The sequence below is a fragment of the Corythoichthys intestinalis genome, chromosome 10, assembly GCF_030265065.1.
Source record: "Corythoichthys intestinalis isolate RoL2023-P3 chromosome 10, ASM3026506v1, whole genome shotgun sequence".
In the NCBI taxonomy this organism is placed as follows: Eukaryota; Metazoa; Chordata; class Actinopteri; order Syngnathiformes; family Syngnathidae; genus Corythoichthys; species Corythoichthys intestinalis.
Window position 1 is genome coordinate 54,373,193 of NC_080404.1, and position 18,434 is coordinate 54,391,626.

Here is an 18,434-nt window from a genome sequence, read left to right on the forward strand (position 1 = left end):
CTTGCTTTATGAGGGAGAGGCGTATGCGCCTTTTTGGAGTTTCAAAAAGGTTCCCATTCACCGTGGATATTGACCAAAACAAGCCCGACTATAGACCCTACCCACCGACCTCACAAAACCACGTGCTCGCTGTATGGTTCCGCCCACTTGTCCGTCATTTTGTCTCTGTATTAGCATTGGTTTCAATTGATCGAGGAATTTAAAATGCATTTCATGGAAGACCCGGTGCTTTCTGATGCCATAAACTCACTGGATGTGTTGCATAAAAGGCGTTATGTGGAAAAGCTTCGTTCTATACAGTCGCCAGATCCATATTTGATGCTCAAATCGATGTTTTTCGACCCACTGTCTTCGCCCTGTCTGCCTGACATCTGCTACGCTGATATTTACAATTATCTTGTCCACACAAAATCAGCCTATTCTCACGAAAATTTGAAAAACTTCAAGAGCTTGGAGGCTGATAAATACTTCGTGCTGGTTGGGTGAAACAGGTCCTCGTCCACGAAAATTCGGCAGGAATCTATCTTGTGCTTGGAAAGGTGAGTTACGAAATTTTCAATTCAAAATCCTTTGTTATTGCTAACATCCACTGTCAAGTCTAATGTATTTGTTGTTTGTCAATGGAGTTAAGGCTTTTAATGTTTATATGGTTTAGCGATAGCACTCTCACTACATACATACGTGTATGTTGTCGGCGATTAGCCTAGCAATGATCTTAATTGTGGTTATTTGTCAGCCCAAAACCCTCTAAGTATATCTTAAATGCATCTTACCGGATATAAAATGACTACTACATAGTCTGTGATTTTTTGGTGCCCAGTTTTCACGTCGAATTACAGCCGTCCATTTCGCTCTCCTCTTTGGATCCCTCGGAATACGGTAAAACTTCAAGTCTCTCCTTCCATCTTCTCTGTTAGTGCAACCAACAGCCACACACGCATTCACCATTTTGATTATTAATGTTAAGGAGCAGAAAAACACGCCGTAAATAGGAGGTATGTACGTAGCCGTAACAGGTTAACACTATGTTTTGACGGACAATTGGGCGGGACCATTCAGGAGAGTGGAGTTGTGACGTCACGTGGATAGGGTCTATAGGACTTACGAGGAAGTGAGTAAACATCTTTTGTATTATGTCAAATACGAATACGCCGAATACAGGGGTTTAGATTTTTATGGCTAAATTTTGAGTTATTTTGAGGGGAAAATAAATTAACTATTATATAAGCTGCACACAGACTACTTTTCATTGTGTCAAAGTGTCATTTAGTCAGTAGGGCTGCAGCTATCGAATATTTTAGTAATCGAGTAATCGACTGAAAATTCTATCGATTAATCGAGTAATCGGATAAAACAAATATAATTTTAGGTGAAGAGCAATTATAAATATACATGAGAAAACAACACATTTCATCTAATCTTGAACCATTTTCAATCAATGTCTTTATTTTCGATGTATATTGTTGAAAACAGCCAACAATTGCATCTCAGATGTAACTAGAATAATTTTCAAAAAAAAAGACTAATTCACTGCTTTCACTCAAAAAACTTTTAGATCTGATTAAAAAAAAAAAAAAAAAAAAAAAAATTATATATATATATATATATATATATATATATATATCTTACCTAAAAATGCCGTTACGCTTGATAACACACATCATTTAAAAGTTGGGATTTTTTCCCACGTGTTTCAATTGAATTTCTATTTGTGTCAAGCCATTTTTAAATTGTAGTTCAGTTTTAAGTTAGTCTAAACTGAAAGTCCTGATAGGATTTTGAGTTTTTGCAGTGTTCAAAATAAATGTATGATACAGGCTCTATTGGAGCACATTAGGGACCAGTGCTACTTGGTGTTTTATCCAGCAATGACTACTGAGCTAAAAATGATAGCATTATTACGATTTTACACCCTCATCACTATGTTATCTTAAAGCCTGTATGTAAGACACGTTAGCCACGCATCGACAGTAGTCATAATTAATAGAAACCTAGCCCTAATCTTATTTATTGGCGCTTAGCGCTCTACTGCTTTAAGATGGCGGCTTTTACTAACGTTGCCCAAACGCCGCCGAGTCTGTCATTTAGCATCTAGTTCAACATACATGTGATCTCTATGAGACGCATCAGACGCTATCTGCTGCCAACGTAGCATCATGCGGGCTAGTATTTAGCAATGTCGGCGTCGTTTGTAGCGGCTGTCGGTTGCAGTAAGTTTTTTTTTTTTTTTTTTTTGTGCTTCTTCCTCTACGCACGTGACATCAGCGCGTTGTGCCGCATTAAAAGTAGTCCGAGCAAAACGTGATGCTTAGAGCTGTCAAACGATTACTCGAGGTGAATAAAACTACTCGGATCAGTTTTTAAACTCGAGTTGCTCGAGTATTCGTTTCAGCTCTATTAGTCAGTGTTGTCCCATGAAAAGATATACTTAAATATCTGCAGAAATGCGAGGGGTGTACTCACTTTTGTGATACACTGTAACATACACACAAGATGCACCGCATTACTGGGCACATGAAAAACATACGCTTACATGCGCGCTAACAGGTGCGCAGCGGGAGCAAAACTGAGTTCAATTGTACTTTATTTAAGAATTTCACAAAGTTTTCACATCAATCACTCCACAAATCCATCAAAGTCCTCAAAAAAAGGCAACGCTAAACAGTCAAAATGAAAGTAAAAATCAATGAATGCTCTAATTTCAGACGGCGATGTCCAATCCATTTTAATGTAAATTCAGGCATTGATGGGTTAATCAAGAAATAGTCGGTAATAAATGTGCAAATTGTTAGTGTATTTCAAATCTTAAAAAAAAAAAAAAATCCCTTTAAAACAATCCAACGAGGTTTGGGCAACGTCGTGGACTTCACCATTTGTGGACTGTTTTGTCAGACACGAACTTGCCGTGAGGCTCAGAAGCGCCGGCGGGCAGCATGGCCAAGTAGACGGGCGTCTCGGCGCCCTCCTCTGGAGACTTGGTGGCTTTCGGGCCTGCCATATCGGTGCGCACCCAGCCGGGACAGCACGCGTTCACTAGGATCTGGTCGGGAAGTTCATACGATGACGTTAGAGCAGGGGGTCTGCAACCTGCGGCTCCAGAGCCGAATGTGGCTCTTTGTGCCATTGACGACGATAGACACCCAGTCATTCTTCTGTTGTGACCTGAATTAAGTTTATCACTAGTGGACGTCCAATCTACCAGGGGTTCCCAACCTATTCCACTAAGGCACACTGTGGGTGCAGGATTTCATTCTTACCAAACAAGATGACAACACTTTTTCCCCAATCTGGTGTTTTACAAGTGCAATCAGTTGATTGCAGTCAGGTGTGGCTTGTTTTAGCAGAAGCCTCATTGGTTCAACTGTCTCTGCTGGATCGGCTGGAACAAAAACCAGGACCCACAGTGTGCCTTGAGGACTGGGTTGAAAACCCCTGGATTAGACGTCTCGCGCCATCAACAGCAGGCACTGAGTAAATCACAAATACTTTGACATTGATAAAATAATCTGTTGAGAAATAAGCTACTGTAATTTTCGCACTATCAGGCGCACCTGACTATAAGCCACACCCACCAAATTTGACACGAAAACAGCATTTGTTCATAGATAAGCCACACTGGACTAAGCCGCAGCTGTCCTCACTGTATTATGGGATATTTACACCAAAAGATATTAACCGGTAACACTTTATTTGACAGTTGCATCATTCGACTGTCAAATGAACCACCATGAAGCTTTGAACCAATTGGCTGCAAAGCTTCATTGATTCATTTGGCCATCACTGCTCCCCTGGGGGAGACAGTCAATCTCTGCTGCCACCTGCTGTCAACACTGTTGTTGTCCAACATGCTTCCTAGCATTCATTGCAGCGCTACAGACATTAATTAGGGCTGTCAAACGATTAAAATTTTTTATCGAGTTAATTACAGCTTAAAAATTAATTAATCGTAATTAATCGCAATTCAAACCATCTATAAAATATGCCATATTTTTCTGTAAATTATTGTTGGAATGGAAAGATAAGACAAGACGGATATATACATTCAACATACGGTACATAAGTACTAGGGCTGGGCGATATGGCCTTAAACATGTATCACGATAAATTGAGCAGATTTATCTCGATAACGATAAATGACGATAAATTCGCCCAAGCGGACTGTTATATAATTTGAAAATCTGAATCAATGCATGAAATACAGATTAACTATTTCTTGTTGATTTATTTACCAGCATTCAATTTGATATACTGTATTTAACAATTGTACATGCAGTCTAAACATTAAGTTTATAAAAATGTATTGTAAGCAAAAAGAATTCAAGTATGAACATTTATAACAGCGTGTATGACTTGAACAATGTACATTGTCAAAATCAATATGCCTGTGCAAACATGTAATTGTAACACAAATGACTTGCAGCTTGAACAGTACACTTCAAAAAGACAACTTATTGTTAATGGCTGCTGTGACATAATTATTAAATACAAGTGTTTACTTTATGGTTTAAGGGTTTTTTTCCCCCCAGTGCATTTTTTAATAAATGCACGCACAATAAAAATAGCCGGGGCCATTTCTCGGTCATTATAAGTTTTGCCGTTGGATTGTACTTTATGCTGAATGCTTTACCATCACAAAAGCTATCAGAGGAATCACACACAGACAGATACAAAATAACGCCACATAGTAATTGCTAGATGCAGTCCGTGCCCAATCCACTCATTAAGTTCAGCCGTTTCGACAAGTTAGAGTCGCTATCCGACTCCATTACGTTCATTTGTAGCGTTAGCCGCTAGCTAGCGTTAGCCTGGCTACCAGTAGAAAGCACTGAAAGCACCATCTCCGGAAATCGTGAGAACAAAGGAGGACAGCGGGTGAAAGCCCGTCTGGATGCCACCAAGAGTCTACTAAATGTCGGTTGAAAGTTTGGTGAACCTCCCTTAAGCCACACTCCATCACGTTTTGCTTGTAGCGTTAGCTGCTAGCGTTAGCTTACCGGGCTTTTATTTGATTGGCTTCCTGATGATCACGTGACTCCCTACGTAAGCACATTCACTGCTTTCTTAAAGGGGAATGAACATAGACGAACAACACAGAATCAAAGCGGGATGAAAAGACTATATTTTCTTGTTTTATTAATTTACCGAATTTACCGACATGGTCAAAATTACGTCGGTCATCGTTAAGAATTTCGGTGACTGTAAATTTTCGGTTTACCGCCCTGCTCTAATAAGTACTTTATTTGTTTATTATAACAATAAATCAACAAGATGGCATTAACATTATTAACATTCTCTTAAAGCGATCCATGGATAGAAAGACTTGTAGTTCTTAAAAGATAAATGTTAGTACAAGTTATAGAATTTTTATATCAAAACCCCTCTTAATGTTTTCGTTTTATTAAAATTTGTAAAATTTTCAATCAGACAATAAACTAGTAGCTCGCCATTGTTGATGTCAATAATTACAGCATGTTCACTCATGGTACTAACTCATAAAATCAGTTGGACCCAAGCGCCAGCAGAGGGAGCCAAACACCAAAAAACAAGTAATAAGTGGACATTACACTATACTGTCATTTTAGTCTGTGTGAGCGGGGCATGTGCGTTAATTGCGTCAAATATTTTAACGTGATTAATTTAAAAAATTAATTACCGCCCGTTAACGCCATAATTTTGACAGCCCTAATATACATAACAATCAAAACTCATGTTCTGTGCTAATTATTTCTTCAGTTACTGTTCCATTTGTTTCATTAATTGCTAGTTATGCTATTTGGTAATACTTTGACAGTGCCGCCGTAAGACTGTCATTTGACAATCATAATTATGACATTACACTGTCATTAACATTAATGAATGCTTATAGTAGATGTCATTTAGTGTTATCCGGCAAATGATCTCACTTTTGAATGGATATAGAAGATCCAAACTGATAATTGGAGTTAGTGACATAATTTGCCGGATGAGACTTAAATGACATCTGTCATAAGCATTCAGTAATGCCCATGATAGTGTCATAATATGACAGTCTTATGACACTCTTATGACACCGCAGTCACATCAAGTGTTACCAATTACCACAAATAAATCAACAAATAAGCCGCACTGGACTATAAGCCGCAGGGTTCAAAATGAAGACAAAATGTGGAGGTTCATAGTCCGAAAATTAGGGTAGTTATAATTTCATTTCAATGTCAGTGCATTGACTTTCATGGGAACGTCGCCCCTACCAACATGGCCGCTCTTAAAAAATATATAATATTTGGCCTCTAATAGGCAAACTATGGATTTAACTCAAGTTTGTGTGTGTGTTGGGGGTGCTCCTGGTATTTTATTTTTTGGTGGGATACACTTAAAACAGCCCTTTGAGTATCTAAGGTTGCTGACCCCTATATTAGAGACTTTCAGAGGATGCCAGCTCCTTACCTTATCATTTGGCCTCTCCTTGGAAAGACGCCTGGCATGTATCATGGATAAAGTCTAAATAAACACACAGATACACATCAATTAAGACACAGAATGATCTCCCGATCACATACAAACAACATACACATACAAAAATATGTTACAGAACATAACAGTGAAGTAAGTAGTGGGGCTGTGAGATCCAAATTTTAATATTTTGTATGACTTCCATGGGCTTGAAGGACTGCATCCATGCGGTTCGGCAAGGATTCATACAATATATTGATGAAGTCATCAGGAACATCTAACAAAGCAGTCTTGCATGCCTCCCAGAGTTCATCAACATTCTTGGGTTTCGTCTTCCATGCTTCCTCTTTCATCCTGTTCATGTCTGGTGACTGGGCTGGCCAGTCCTGGAGGATCTTGATCTTCTTTACTTTGAGGTAGAGATTGAAGTATGCGATGGGGTACCATCCTGCTGCAGAATCTGTCCCTTTTTATGGTTAGGAATGGAAGAAGCAGCTAAGATTTGTTCATATTTCAGACTACTTATGTTGCCTTCCACCCTGCAGATCTCTCGCACACCCCCATACTGGATGTAACCCCAGACCATGATTTTGCCACCACCAAACTTCACTGTTTTGTGGCAAAAGGTGGATTTTTCAGGTGAATCTTCCATTGAAATACACCACAGTCTACGCAAATATTGCAGGAGATCTACTGGAGCCTGCATGGATCAGAGATTCACTCAGAAAACAGTGAAGTTTGGTGTTGACAAAATCATGGTCTGGGATTACATCCAGTATGGGGGTGTGCAAGAGATCTGCAGGGTGGACGGCAACATAAATAGTCTGAAATATCAACAAATCTTAGCTGCCTCTAACATTCCTAACCATAAAAAGGGACAAATTCTGTAGCAGGATGGTGCTCCATCGGATACTTTAATCTCTACCTCACAGTTCCTCAAGGCAAAGAACATCAAGATCCTCCAGGACTGGCCAGCTCAGTCACCAGACATAAACAGGATGAAAGAGGAAGCATGGAAGACGAAACCCAAGAATGCTGATGAACTCTAGGAAGCATGCAATACTGCTTTTTTGAGGTTTCTGATGACTTGTATGAATCCTTGCCGAACCGCGTGGATGCAGTCCTTCAAGCCCATGGAAGTCATACAAAATATCAAATTTGGATCTCACAGCACCACTACTTAATTCGCTTATGTTATGTAACATATTTTTGTATTTGAAGTACATTTTTTGTTCAATTTTCACACTACTTTCTGTAGGCAACAAAACTTTTGTCTTGCCAAAATTTGACCTCTGTCTTCATTAAATGATAAATTTTCAATGAAAAAAATATTTTTGTACATTCAACATGATTTGGGAGGTTCTTCGCTTTCATATGAGCCATTTCTAAAACCAATTCAATAATTAAAAGTCAGGTTATTAGTAACTGTTTTTATAAAATGGATAAGCGACAAGACTTTTGTCACGGACTGTAGTTGTGTTGCAAATGTTGCAGTGAACTGACTGGTCTTTTTTTTTGTAAAGTTCAGCCCAACTTTTGAGCACCGCCACACCGTATCCATGGTTATAATCAACTTGCAGTGCACAAACACGCGCTTCTTGTGGCTTCTTCGTGGTTTTTGGCAGCAATTTTTTTCCGCTCGGCGGTCAGAGCATCGAAACATGGAATCAAAATTTTAAAATTCGAACGGTTCCGGGACCATTGGAGTGTTAGAACCGGGTCCCATCGATGCCCAACACTAATTATTAGTACAGCATAGGGAGAAGAAGAAAAAAAAAAAATCGCAAATCCTTATAAGGTTCAACTCCAAAATAAGGTTGCAACATGAACTAGAAAAGTACTTCTGAAAAGGACTGTGTTGGTCAGTAAATGTTACTTTTATAGAGCAAATGCAGGGAAATACAGTATATGGAATCTCTCCATTCTGAGGAAAAAAATATGGAGTCATGAGAAACAAACAAAGAAATAACAATCAAAACATATCTCTAGTATTTAGTAGCACCACGTCTGGCTTTTATGACAGCTTGCAATCCCTGAGGCATGGACTCCAATGGAGATTCTTGACTCTTGACAAGGTGATGATGCTGGAACTTTGGTCTGGTGCTGTTCCAGTGAGATTTACAAAGATGACTGCCTGAATAAAACATCAAACTTCCCGCAGTCCTTGATTATATGGGGCTGCATGCCAGGCAAAGGCACTGGGGAGCTGGCTGTGGTTAAATCTTCAATAAATGCACAAGTTTACATTGAAATTTTAGACAGCTTTCTTATCCCGTCAATTGAATATATGTTTGTCATTTTCCAAGATGACAATGCATCTTGCCACAGAGCTAAAACTTAAAGCATTCCTTGGAGAAAGACTTATCCAGTCAATGTCATGGCCTGCAAATAGTCCAGGTTTCAACCCTACTTTAAAATTGTCCACAGCAAGGATGATCTGGCAGCTGCAATCAAAGAGAGTTGGAACCAAATTTATGAAGAATACTCATCAAGTCCATGCCTCAGAGACTGCAAGCTGTCATAAAAGCCAGACGTGGTGCTACTAAATACTAGAGATGTGTTTTGATTGTTATTTCTTTGTTTGTTTCTAATGATTCCATATTTTTTTCCTCAGAAAGGAGTGATTCCATATATATTTCCCTGCACTTGCTTTATAAAGAGTAACATTTACTGACCACTACAATGTTTTTTATTCATTTCTTTTAGTGTTTCTGAATTTTAAACAGTTGCACTTTTTCAACTAATTCATTATTTTTTTCAAGCTTTCTTCTAAATGATAAAATGTCTGAGTGAGTGCTCGTCTGAGACTGGTGATTCCATACTTTTTGCTAGGGGTTGTATAAGTCGCACCTGAGTCGCAGGCTCTAGCAACGTATGTAAAAAAAACATTTTCTGTACGTGTCACAATACTTTTGTCCAATCGTTTTGTTCCGTACTTGTAGGTTTCTCGCTACGCTAATGTTTTTCCCCCTGCCTGGTGATACTAGAGTCCAGCAACTCAGCGGCCACGTGTTTGCGTCGTACCGTCACGCCGATCTTGGAAACCCCGTAGGCGGTCTCAGGCCACCCCTTGAGCTTGTGCTCGCCCTTCTTGGCGAGCGCCACGAAATCCTCCATCAGCCCCGTCAGCTCTTCCTCGGTGATGTCCTCGCTGCGGAAACGTTCTTGTAGCTGCGGGCTGCACATGTTCAGGCTGCGCACGCTGACGAAGCTCGACACATTGACCACGCGGCCTGGAGGAGACGAATGGTGTTTGAATGGTGCCAATTCAAGGACTTAATATTGCACTCACCTCCAGCTTTGATAAGAGGCAGGAAGTGGGTCAACATGTCCCGGGTGGCGAAGTAGTTGGTCCGCAGCGTCACTTCGGCCTGGACGGCAAAGGGAGTCGTATCGGCCACTAAACAGGATAGTACGGAAATTGCAAGTGGTTAGCATCAGGAACCTGGGTACCTCAAAATAACGATCTCACGATATGGTGATATATCAATTATCGATACATGGGTCAAGAACGTTTGACGTCTATGGCCGCCAGTGGCAGTCAATGCTGGGCAATAAGTTCATTTTGGGTCACTTCCTTTTCCTTTTGGGGCAATTACTAGTCACTTCCTGTTGATTTAGTGTCATTTACAAGTCATTTCCTATTGATTTTGGTTTAGGGAAAAGGAAGTGGTCATGTCGCCGTCACTTCCTGATTTAATCTAGTCACTAGTGTTTGGAGGAAGAAGAACGGTGAGTACCATCCTAAGAACACCACCCCTACTGTGAAGCATGGGTGCGGTACCATCATGCTTTGGGTGCGTTTTTCTGTTTTTCTGGGACTAGACCACTGCACTGTATTAAAGAGAGGATAACCAGTAGAGGCGTGCAAAATTTCCGATTCTTAGATTATTCGCGATTCGGCCGTGGAAGACTCGAGAACGATTCACAAATTTCCAAATTCCGATTATTGAATTATACCAGGTATAGCGGAAGTAAAACACAGTCAGCGCGGTCTTTGGGAATCAATGAGGAATGGACAGAGAGTAAATATCATGTTCAACTCATGCCGCTAGATAAAAAAAAAAAAAAAAAGTCGGCCAGTTGCTAGTTGCAACAAACATACAGCTACAGTAGATATCATATATATGTAGAACTAGATGCAAAAGACAGACGACGTCGGTGTTAGAACATGTATTATTGAACAGAGATGCGAAATGACAGACTATCCGGCGTAAGTAAACAGCCGCCATCTTAAAGCAGCCTCTCTAGAAGGCTCTGTTGTAGCAAACCTAATTAACTTTTTATCTAAAATACTCCTAAATCGGCAGAATCGTGTCTTGAATCTATCTTTAAATGATGAAATAGTTTAAAAACTTTGACAAAAGTAGACAGAAGGGAAATGATGGAATAACTGGAGCAATTTTAACAACTGTAACAGTTGATTCACAACATTAAATTAATTGAATGTAGTTTAAAGCTGCTGATTCAGAATGGGGACTGGAGTTTTTTTATTTACTGTTATTTTTGTATATTTATTTACTGTTATATGTTAACTTGATACTGAAATAGTAGTTTGGCTTAGCCTGAGAGGATTTTTGAACAATTTTGGAACTAATGTACAAAAAAGGAGGGGGGTGCATCAATAATCATCTTATAATCGAATCGGAGCTTCTGAATCGTAATCGAATCGTTAGGTGCCCAAAGATTCCCAGCTCTAAAAACCAGGGCTATGTATTGTGAGATTTTAGGGGATTAACCTCCTTCCTTAAGTTAGGGCATTGAAAATGGGTCATGATTGGATCTTCTAACATGCCAGGATGACCAAGGATTGGCTTTGTAAAAAGCATATCAAGATTCTGGAGGTGCCTAGCCAGTCTCCAGACCAAAACCCAATGGAAAATCTTTGGAGAAACTCAATATTTCTCAGTGACAGCCCAGAAACCTGACTGATCTAGAGAAGAGCTGTGAGGAGCAGTGGTGCAAAATTCCTGCTGCAGTCTGTGCATACCTGTTGAAAAGTTACAGGAAACATTTCACCTCTGTAATTGTAATCAGAGGCTACTGTCCCAAATATTAACATTGATTTTCTCAAGTGGGCGTGGGGTTGGTGGTGCATCCCCTTTCCCATCCCTCAAGGCCGGTTGATGGGGACGCGGGTGCCGGGATTGGCGATGGGGCAACGTAGGGTCGGTTGCCAACGGGCTTACAGTCAAGGGAGGCGCTCGCCTACGTGGCTGTTGCATGTTTGGTGGGGGTCGCACATGGCTGAATGTGATTGGGCGCGCCCAGGTGGGGGACCTCGGTGCCAGGACTGGCGATGGGGCAACGTACGGTCGGTTGCCAACGGGCTTACAGTAAAGGGATTCACACGATTACTGGTTTCTAGATCACAGAGCTGATTTGTGTAAACTCCACCCCTCCCAATCACTTATCTCATAGACTCCCCCCACCCTTCTTTCCCTGGTTAACAGAGCCCCACATGGTGTCAACTAGAGGTGTGCAAAATTTCCGATTCTTAGATTATTCGCAATTCGGCCGTGGAAGATTCGAGAACGATTCACAAACATCCAAATTCCGATTATTGAAATATGCCAAGTAAAGCAGAAGTACGACACACTCAGCGCGCCGTGCGGTCTTCGGTACGCAATTAGAGACGGAGCGAGAGTAGCTAAACATCATGCTTCTCATTACCCGGCCCCTCGGGTAACGCCAATGCTCAACTCACGGCTCTAGCTCAACTCATGCCACGAGATTAAAAAAAAACCAACAACATACCTGACCGCTGCCGAAAAGCTGCTACAAGCTACATTATGTTACGGTAGATATCATTTATATAGGACTAGATGCATTATAGCTTCGGTATCGTTAGCAGCACATCTACAAAAAACTAGATGCGGACGTTAGTAACGGCCGCCATCTTAAAGCAGTACACTTCCCTGCAAGGCTGTTGTTGCGAACCTTCCAAGCGAACCTAATTAACTTTTTATCTAAAATACTCCTAAATCGGTAAAATATTGACTTGAATCTATCTTTAAAATAGTTTTAAAACTTTAACATGTTGAAAGTAGACAAAAGAGAAATTATGGAATAACAGGAGCAATTTTAACAACTTTAACGGTTGATTCACAACATTAAATTAATTGAAAGTAGTTTAAAGCTGCTGATATAGAATGGGGACTGGAGTTTTTTATTTACTGTTATTTTTGTATATTTGTTTACTGCTATATTTTAACTTGATACTGAAATAGTAATTTGGTTTAGCCTGAGAGGATTTTTGAACAATTTTGGAACAAATGTACAAAACAAATTTAAAAAAAAGGGAGTGGGGTGCATCAATAATCGTTTTATAATCGAATCGGAGCCTCTGAATCGTAATCGTAATTGAATCGTTAGGTGCCCAAAGATTCCCAGCTCTAGTGTCAACCGGAAATATATCTAGCTGACAATCACACCAACATATTCATAGTTAGTGTAAAAGTTTAATGTATTTCTTGTTGTTGTGTGTTATTATTTTTCTTTTCTTGTTTGCTGGGAGTAGGTGATACTCTCAATGTGAAAACATTAAAACTGTTTAGACCAACCGGACACTTAGACTTCAACTCTCTGTGTCAAACAGCTGAACAGGACAGGTTTATTAAATTAAATAAATAAATAAATAAAAAATATCAATACTTATTTTCGTTACTGTACGGGAACAAATATCTCTACAGTACCTTTAAAAGCGATGCCAGCGTTGTTGACTAGCACGTCCACGCCGCCGTACTTTTGTTTAAAGAAGTCGGCCGCCCTGGTGATGCTGGTGACGTCGGTGATGTCCAGCTGGAGGAAATTGGCCTTTAACCCCTCGGCGCTCAAGGACGCTACCGCCTCCTGGCCACGCCCCCTGTGTAAAGGAAAAAACAGCTGTGAGTATTTCGTGGCGGTCACCTGAGTGGCACGCGAGAAGACGCACTCATCTCTGGCGGTGAGGTAGACGTCCCCTTGGAACTCCTTGCAGAGGGCCTGCACGATGGCTTTACCGATGCCTTTGTTGCCGCCCGTTACCAAGACGACCCTGCTGGACAGCACTAAAGCGAGTGGACGTAAAGAAATGGGAAAAGATTCATTCTATTACTGCCGTTGACAGTGATAGAAGTCCAATCATGCGTCGTCTAATTATTCTTCTGATGTGAATTGAAATGTGTTTATCACTCGTAGACGTCCAATCCGTTTGAACTGAGAGGGATGGCAGCAAACTACCGGTAATGTTTGTTCATTCGCTGCCATATCCTCCCACTTTTTTTGTTTTTATTTAGGATGTTTTTTTTTTTTACATTTTTAAAATAAAAAACAAAAAAGTGAGAAAAAACATTTTTTATTATTCATGTATTTTTAAATTTTTTTATGGCTTTTTTTTTTTTTTTTATTAAAACAAGTACAGCATTGGTTTTACGGTTTTATTTTTTTAGAAAACAAAACAAATTTGTGACCTCAGATGATTGATATCAAATAAATCAACTAATATTTTGACAGTCAATGAATCGTTAAGAGAAATTGTTCGCCTATAATGATTCAAATGCTCTTTTTTGAGTGTCTTCGTATTAAATATTCTCTTATTATTTAGTTTTGCTTTGTTTTTATCCTATGTTACATTTTCAATATATAAAAAAAAAGGAAAAATATTCTCTATATTTCTAATATTTATACTATTTTAATGGATAAGAAACAAGGGAGAAAAAAAACTATTCACTTTTGTTTCCATTTTTTAAATTTTATTTAAAAAGATCAAATAAAAATATTTTCCCAAATGGCCTTTAGTTTATTTTTTGTAACTTTGTAAGTGACAAAGGTAAAATATTTACAAAAATAATTTGTTTCCACCGTTGAGAAAAAATGCAGGCCAACCTCAACATTCGTTTATGTGTGCTGAAGAGAAATTGTATTTTTGCCAACATGCTAATCGATAATCATAAACATACCTGCGTTTATTGCTCGTGTTGCTTAAGTACCTAATGCAATAAAAGCAGTTTTATGGTTTATCGATTAACATGTTAGCAAAAATACAATTTCCCTGGCTACCTTAAACACAAAAAAAAACTATGAACTCCTAAGAAACACTTTTTAACTTGAACGTGCACATTACTTGGACCACTTTTCTATTTATTAGAATTTTTCTTCTTTTTTTAATTCATATTTTACTCTTTGTACAAATGACGCTGCTAAAATTAGGACAGCATGTCACTTTTTCCATCATGTACATATCACATTGTAAGTAAGCTATAATTATGCACTTATAGCTCTAAAGCATACAGTATATTCTTCTATTTATTTTATTTATCAAATACATATGTTTATACTGGAGTGCCACGTCCAATTTGGTTGTTCACAATGTTCTGTTGCTGACAATGACAATAAAGACCAATTCTAGTCTATTCTTTTCATTCGTATTTCTGATCACGTAAGCAGAAACAAGTCACCATGACTCGGCAAAAACTAGGAACAATCAGAATTCATTCCCTGCATGCTAGCAATTTTTTTTTTTTTTTTTTTTTTTTAAACACCTTTTTTTTTTTAATGACAGCCTAAGCATTCTAGGAAATATTGCTGAACTACCATTCAGAAAAACACGAAAACACGGTTGTTAGATGTGAATCTTCACGGATAAAATTTTCAATGACACGCACACTAATTGCGGCAATTGTGTAACTACATTTGTCAAGTATGAGACAGATAAGATTTTCCACTTGTTGGATATGGATTCCAATAACAACTTGCGCTTATTTGACCAAACAACGTTTTTCTTCTTCCTCCACAAATACATAGACTTCATAATGATATTGACGGGACACTGGGCCGATTAATAGAGGGCCTGCAATGTTGGCATGGCCGTCAGAGCTGACCGGGTGGAATCACAGACAATGAGCTTTCTTCATTGAAAATTCTTGTGAATAAATGCTTAAATCCCTGAATTCTTTATAGCTACGGACACAAAACAGTCTCGATTCTTGGTTAAAAGCAAAAAAAAAAAGAAAACAATTTTTAAAAAAAAAAGTGCAGTTAGTATTTATTTTACCTTAATATGTCAAAGTATGATGCTATTCTGTTAGTCAATGTGGCGGCCACCTTATGTAAACAGAACCTTTCCGGTAAAAATTCTTGTGAATAAATGCTTAAATCCCTGAATTCTTTACAGATATGAACGTAAAACAGTCTCGATTATTAGTTAAAAGCAAAAAAACAACAACAAAAAGACATGCAGTTAGCATTTATTTTACGTAAATATGTCGAAGTATGATGCTAGCGTGTTAGTCAATGTGGTGGCAGCCTTACAACGGAGACCTTTTTACGTTGAAAAGTCTTGTGAAAAAATAAATAAATAAATACCTTGAGTTCTCGAACAAATCATTCCTGAGACAATCCTTCCTGTTTGTATGCCGTACAGCTTTCCTACTTTTTCAACCTTAATCCGGCGTTGGATCGCTGCCTGTGTCACTGCGACATACTGCGAATACCTGAAGCGGATTGTGGGATGGCCCCCTACACTGACCAGTCAATATCATTATGAAGTCTGTGACAAACAGAAAGGATCATGCTTGCATTTACGTATGACTTTCATGTGAGCGTGTCATGTTAACAAAAACATTTGTGTTGAAAATGTAGTGAAGGCAAATCGTAATTTTTGCTAAAATGCAAATGAATAGTCATAAACGTAGCCTACCTTCTTTTATTGCTTGTATTACTTTAATACCTAATACAATAAAAGCAGGTGTGATTATGATTATCGATTAGCATGTTAGCATAAATACCATGTCACTTCAGTACATTTACAACACAAATGTTTTTGTTTACATGACATGCTGACATGAAAGTCATACGCAAATGCAAGCATGATCCGTGTTTTATGTGTTCTACAAATACAAACAAAAAACCCATTGTCTGGTCAAATAAGCGCAAGCTGTTATTGGAATCCGTATCCAGCAAGTGTAAAATCTTGTCTAATATTTGACAAATGTAGTTACACACTTGCTGCAAACAGTGTGCATGTCATTGAAAATTTTATCCGTGAAGATTCAGGTCTTGCAATCATGCTTCCAGACATTTTTAAAAGCGATTTGAGCAATGAGTGATATCTCCTAGAATGCTTAAACTTTCATTAAAGAAAAAAAAATGTGTACATGTAAATTTTTTTTTTTTTTTTTAATCTGATTGTGCTGATTTTGCTTAGTCATTGTGACTGGTTTCTGCTTACATAATCAGGAAAAAACACAAAAGAAAATGCATATGACAGAATTTTACTGCATTACATTTCATGCATTAACATGACAAATAAGTGACAATAAAAATGCACAAATAGTTTGCGTGAATAACTTTTGAACATTTATCAACTTTTTAAAGTCAACTAGAATGCACATCTGCAAGTGAATAACAAATTTTGCCCCCACATGACACAGATTGAGCTAAATATTCACGTAAAAAAATAATAAACTGTGCACTTTAAATCAAATATGTTCACTTATTAGACATGTTTGACGTGTCCTTACGTGACCTCAAGTTAACAATGCATAACTATCAGACAGCAGACTGATTAAGCAAACGTTCACTTTTTCGACGGTTCTTTAAAACATGCATATAGAAAAAAAAAATCAGATGTATTATTTTGTGCATTGGTAGAAAAGCTTTTTTAAAAAGGCTTCTTACTTGTAATTTTTGATGCGTTGAACGGCGGAGATAAATCGAAACCGCTGGAACGTAACTACCAAAACACGAGACCTCACCTACCTAGTTGTATTGCTGCACAGCTTCCTCTTCTTCTTTACGGCGGTTGGCAGCCAAAATACTGGAGCATTACCGCCTCCTTCCGTTCCAGTTCTGCATAGCAACTATTTATACCCAAATTCTTTCCTTTAATCCCGTGTAATTTGTAATTCTCATCAATATTTGAACATGTTCCAAACTCTGCTTTCCTAAAAAGCTATTTTAGACCAAAAATGTTCATCCATACCTTTCTAAATTATATATTGTATTTTTCCACTTCATTAGTACGCGAGTGTAGATTCTGTCACCGTACACCTGTCGTTTATTATGCTGCATTCATGTGGTGTCGTAATTATAGGAAATATTACATGCCGAGTCGCAAATTGCATTTGAACGCCCCTCAAATCGTATTTTTATGGGTCTAGATTAGTCTAAAAAATATTTTTTTTAGCCCTATATATTTTCAACCGGAGAACTGGGATTTTATAATGATTTCCCTGATGGGTGGACCTTTTTCTTTTCAAATTAGCGGCACGCGATGAACTAGACTGGTGAATTGTACTAAGAAAGGTAAGTTTTTAAAGAAGATTTACTGTATAGTCAATTTGCAAGTTTTTTTTCTCAGCACAATAACGTAATCTAAACGTTGATAAACTCTTATTTTTTAACCAAGTATTTGCTAAAATGTTCAGTAACAAAAACGTATTTAGATATCTTGTAGTAAAAATTAATGTGTCGAAAACAGTTTGGGCCTCGCAACAAACGAAAAGTCTTTGTTTGAAATGTTTTGTTTGTTTGTTTTGTATGATTTTTTTTATTTTGCTTCGACAACAAAAGCACACGAACAGAACACACTCGTAATGACTAATTAGCGGGTGAAAGCAGCATCATCTTTAAAGATCGGGTAATGACAATGTTTTCCTAGCAATTGTATTTCTGCGCAGCTTTACTGCGCATACCCGGAAAAACACCTCCATGCCTTTATTCGAGCCGCCTGCTAATTTCCCCCAAATTCCAGGAAATTTGATTATCTTAGCGGACTTAGTGCTTGTTTATTAACATCACTGTTACATCTGAACTCTTAATAGTCGATTTTACGCTGACATGATAATTTTTATCCTCAATTTATGTGTGTTCGTGGTTAAGTGTGTGACGTTGTTGGACAGTATTTAAAGGAACATGCTGCCATCTACTGTCCAAAGACTGAAAATGCAGCCTTGGCATTGTTTCGATTTAAAAATGCAGTACAGTACCTTCTTTGTTATCACACATCCCAACAAAACAAA

At 38.4% G+C, this 18,434-nt stretch overlaps 1 protein-coding gene across 1 annotated transcript; it reads right to left on the reverse strand.

Annotated features, from left to right (window-relative positions):
- Positions 1–2,567: 2,567 nt before the first annotated feature.
- On the reverse strand, positions 2,568–17,234 carry cbr1 (carbonyl reductase 1). Its single transcript, XM_057848997.1, has 7 exons — positions 17,092–17,234; positions 13,367–13,481; positions 13,128–13,297; positions 9,725–9,832; positions 9,457–9,665; positions 6,427–6,480; positions 2,568–3,040 (listed from the first exon to the last, which is right to left on the reverse strand). Coding segments are annotated over exons 1-7 (831 nt in total). The 5' UTR covers positions 17,093–17,234; the 3' UTR covers positions 2,568–2,866.
- Positions 17,235–18,434: the final 1,200 nt, after the last annotated feature.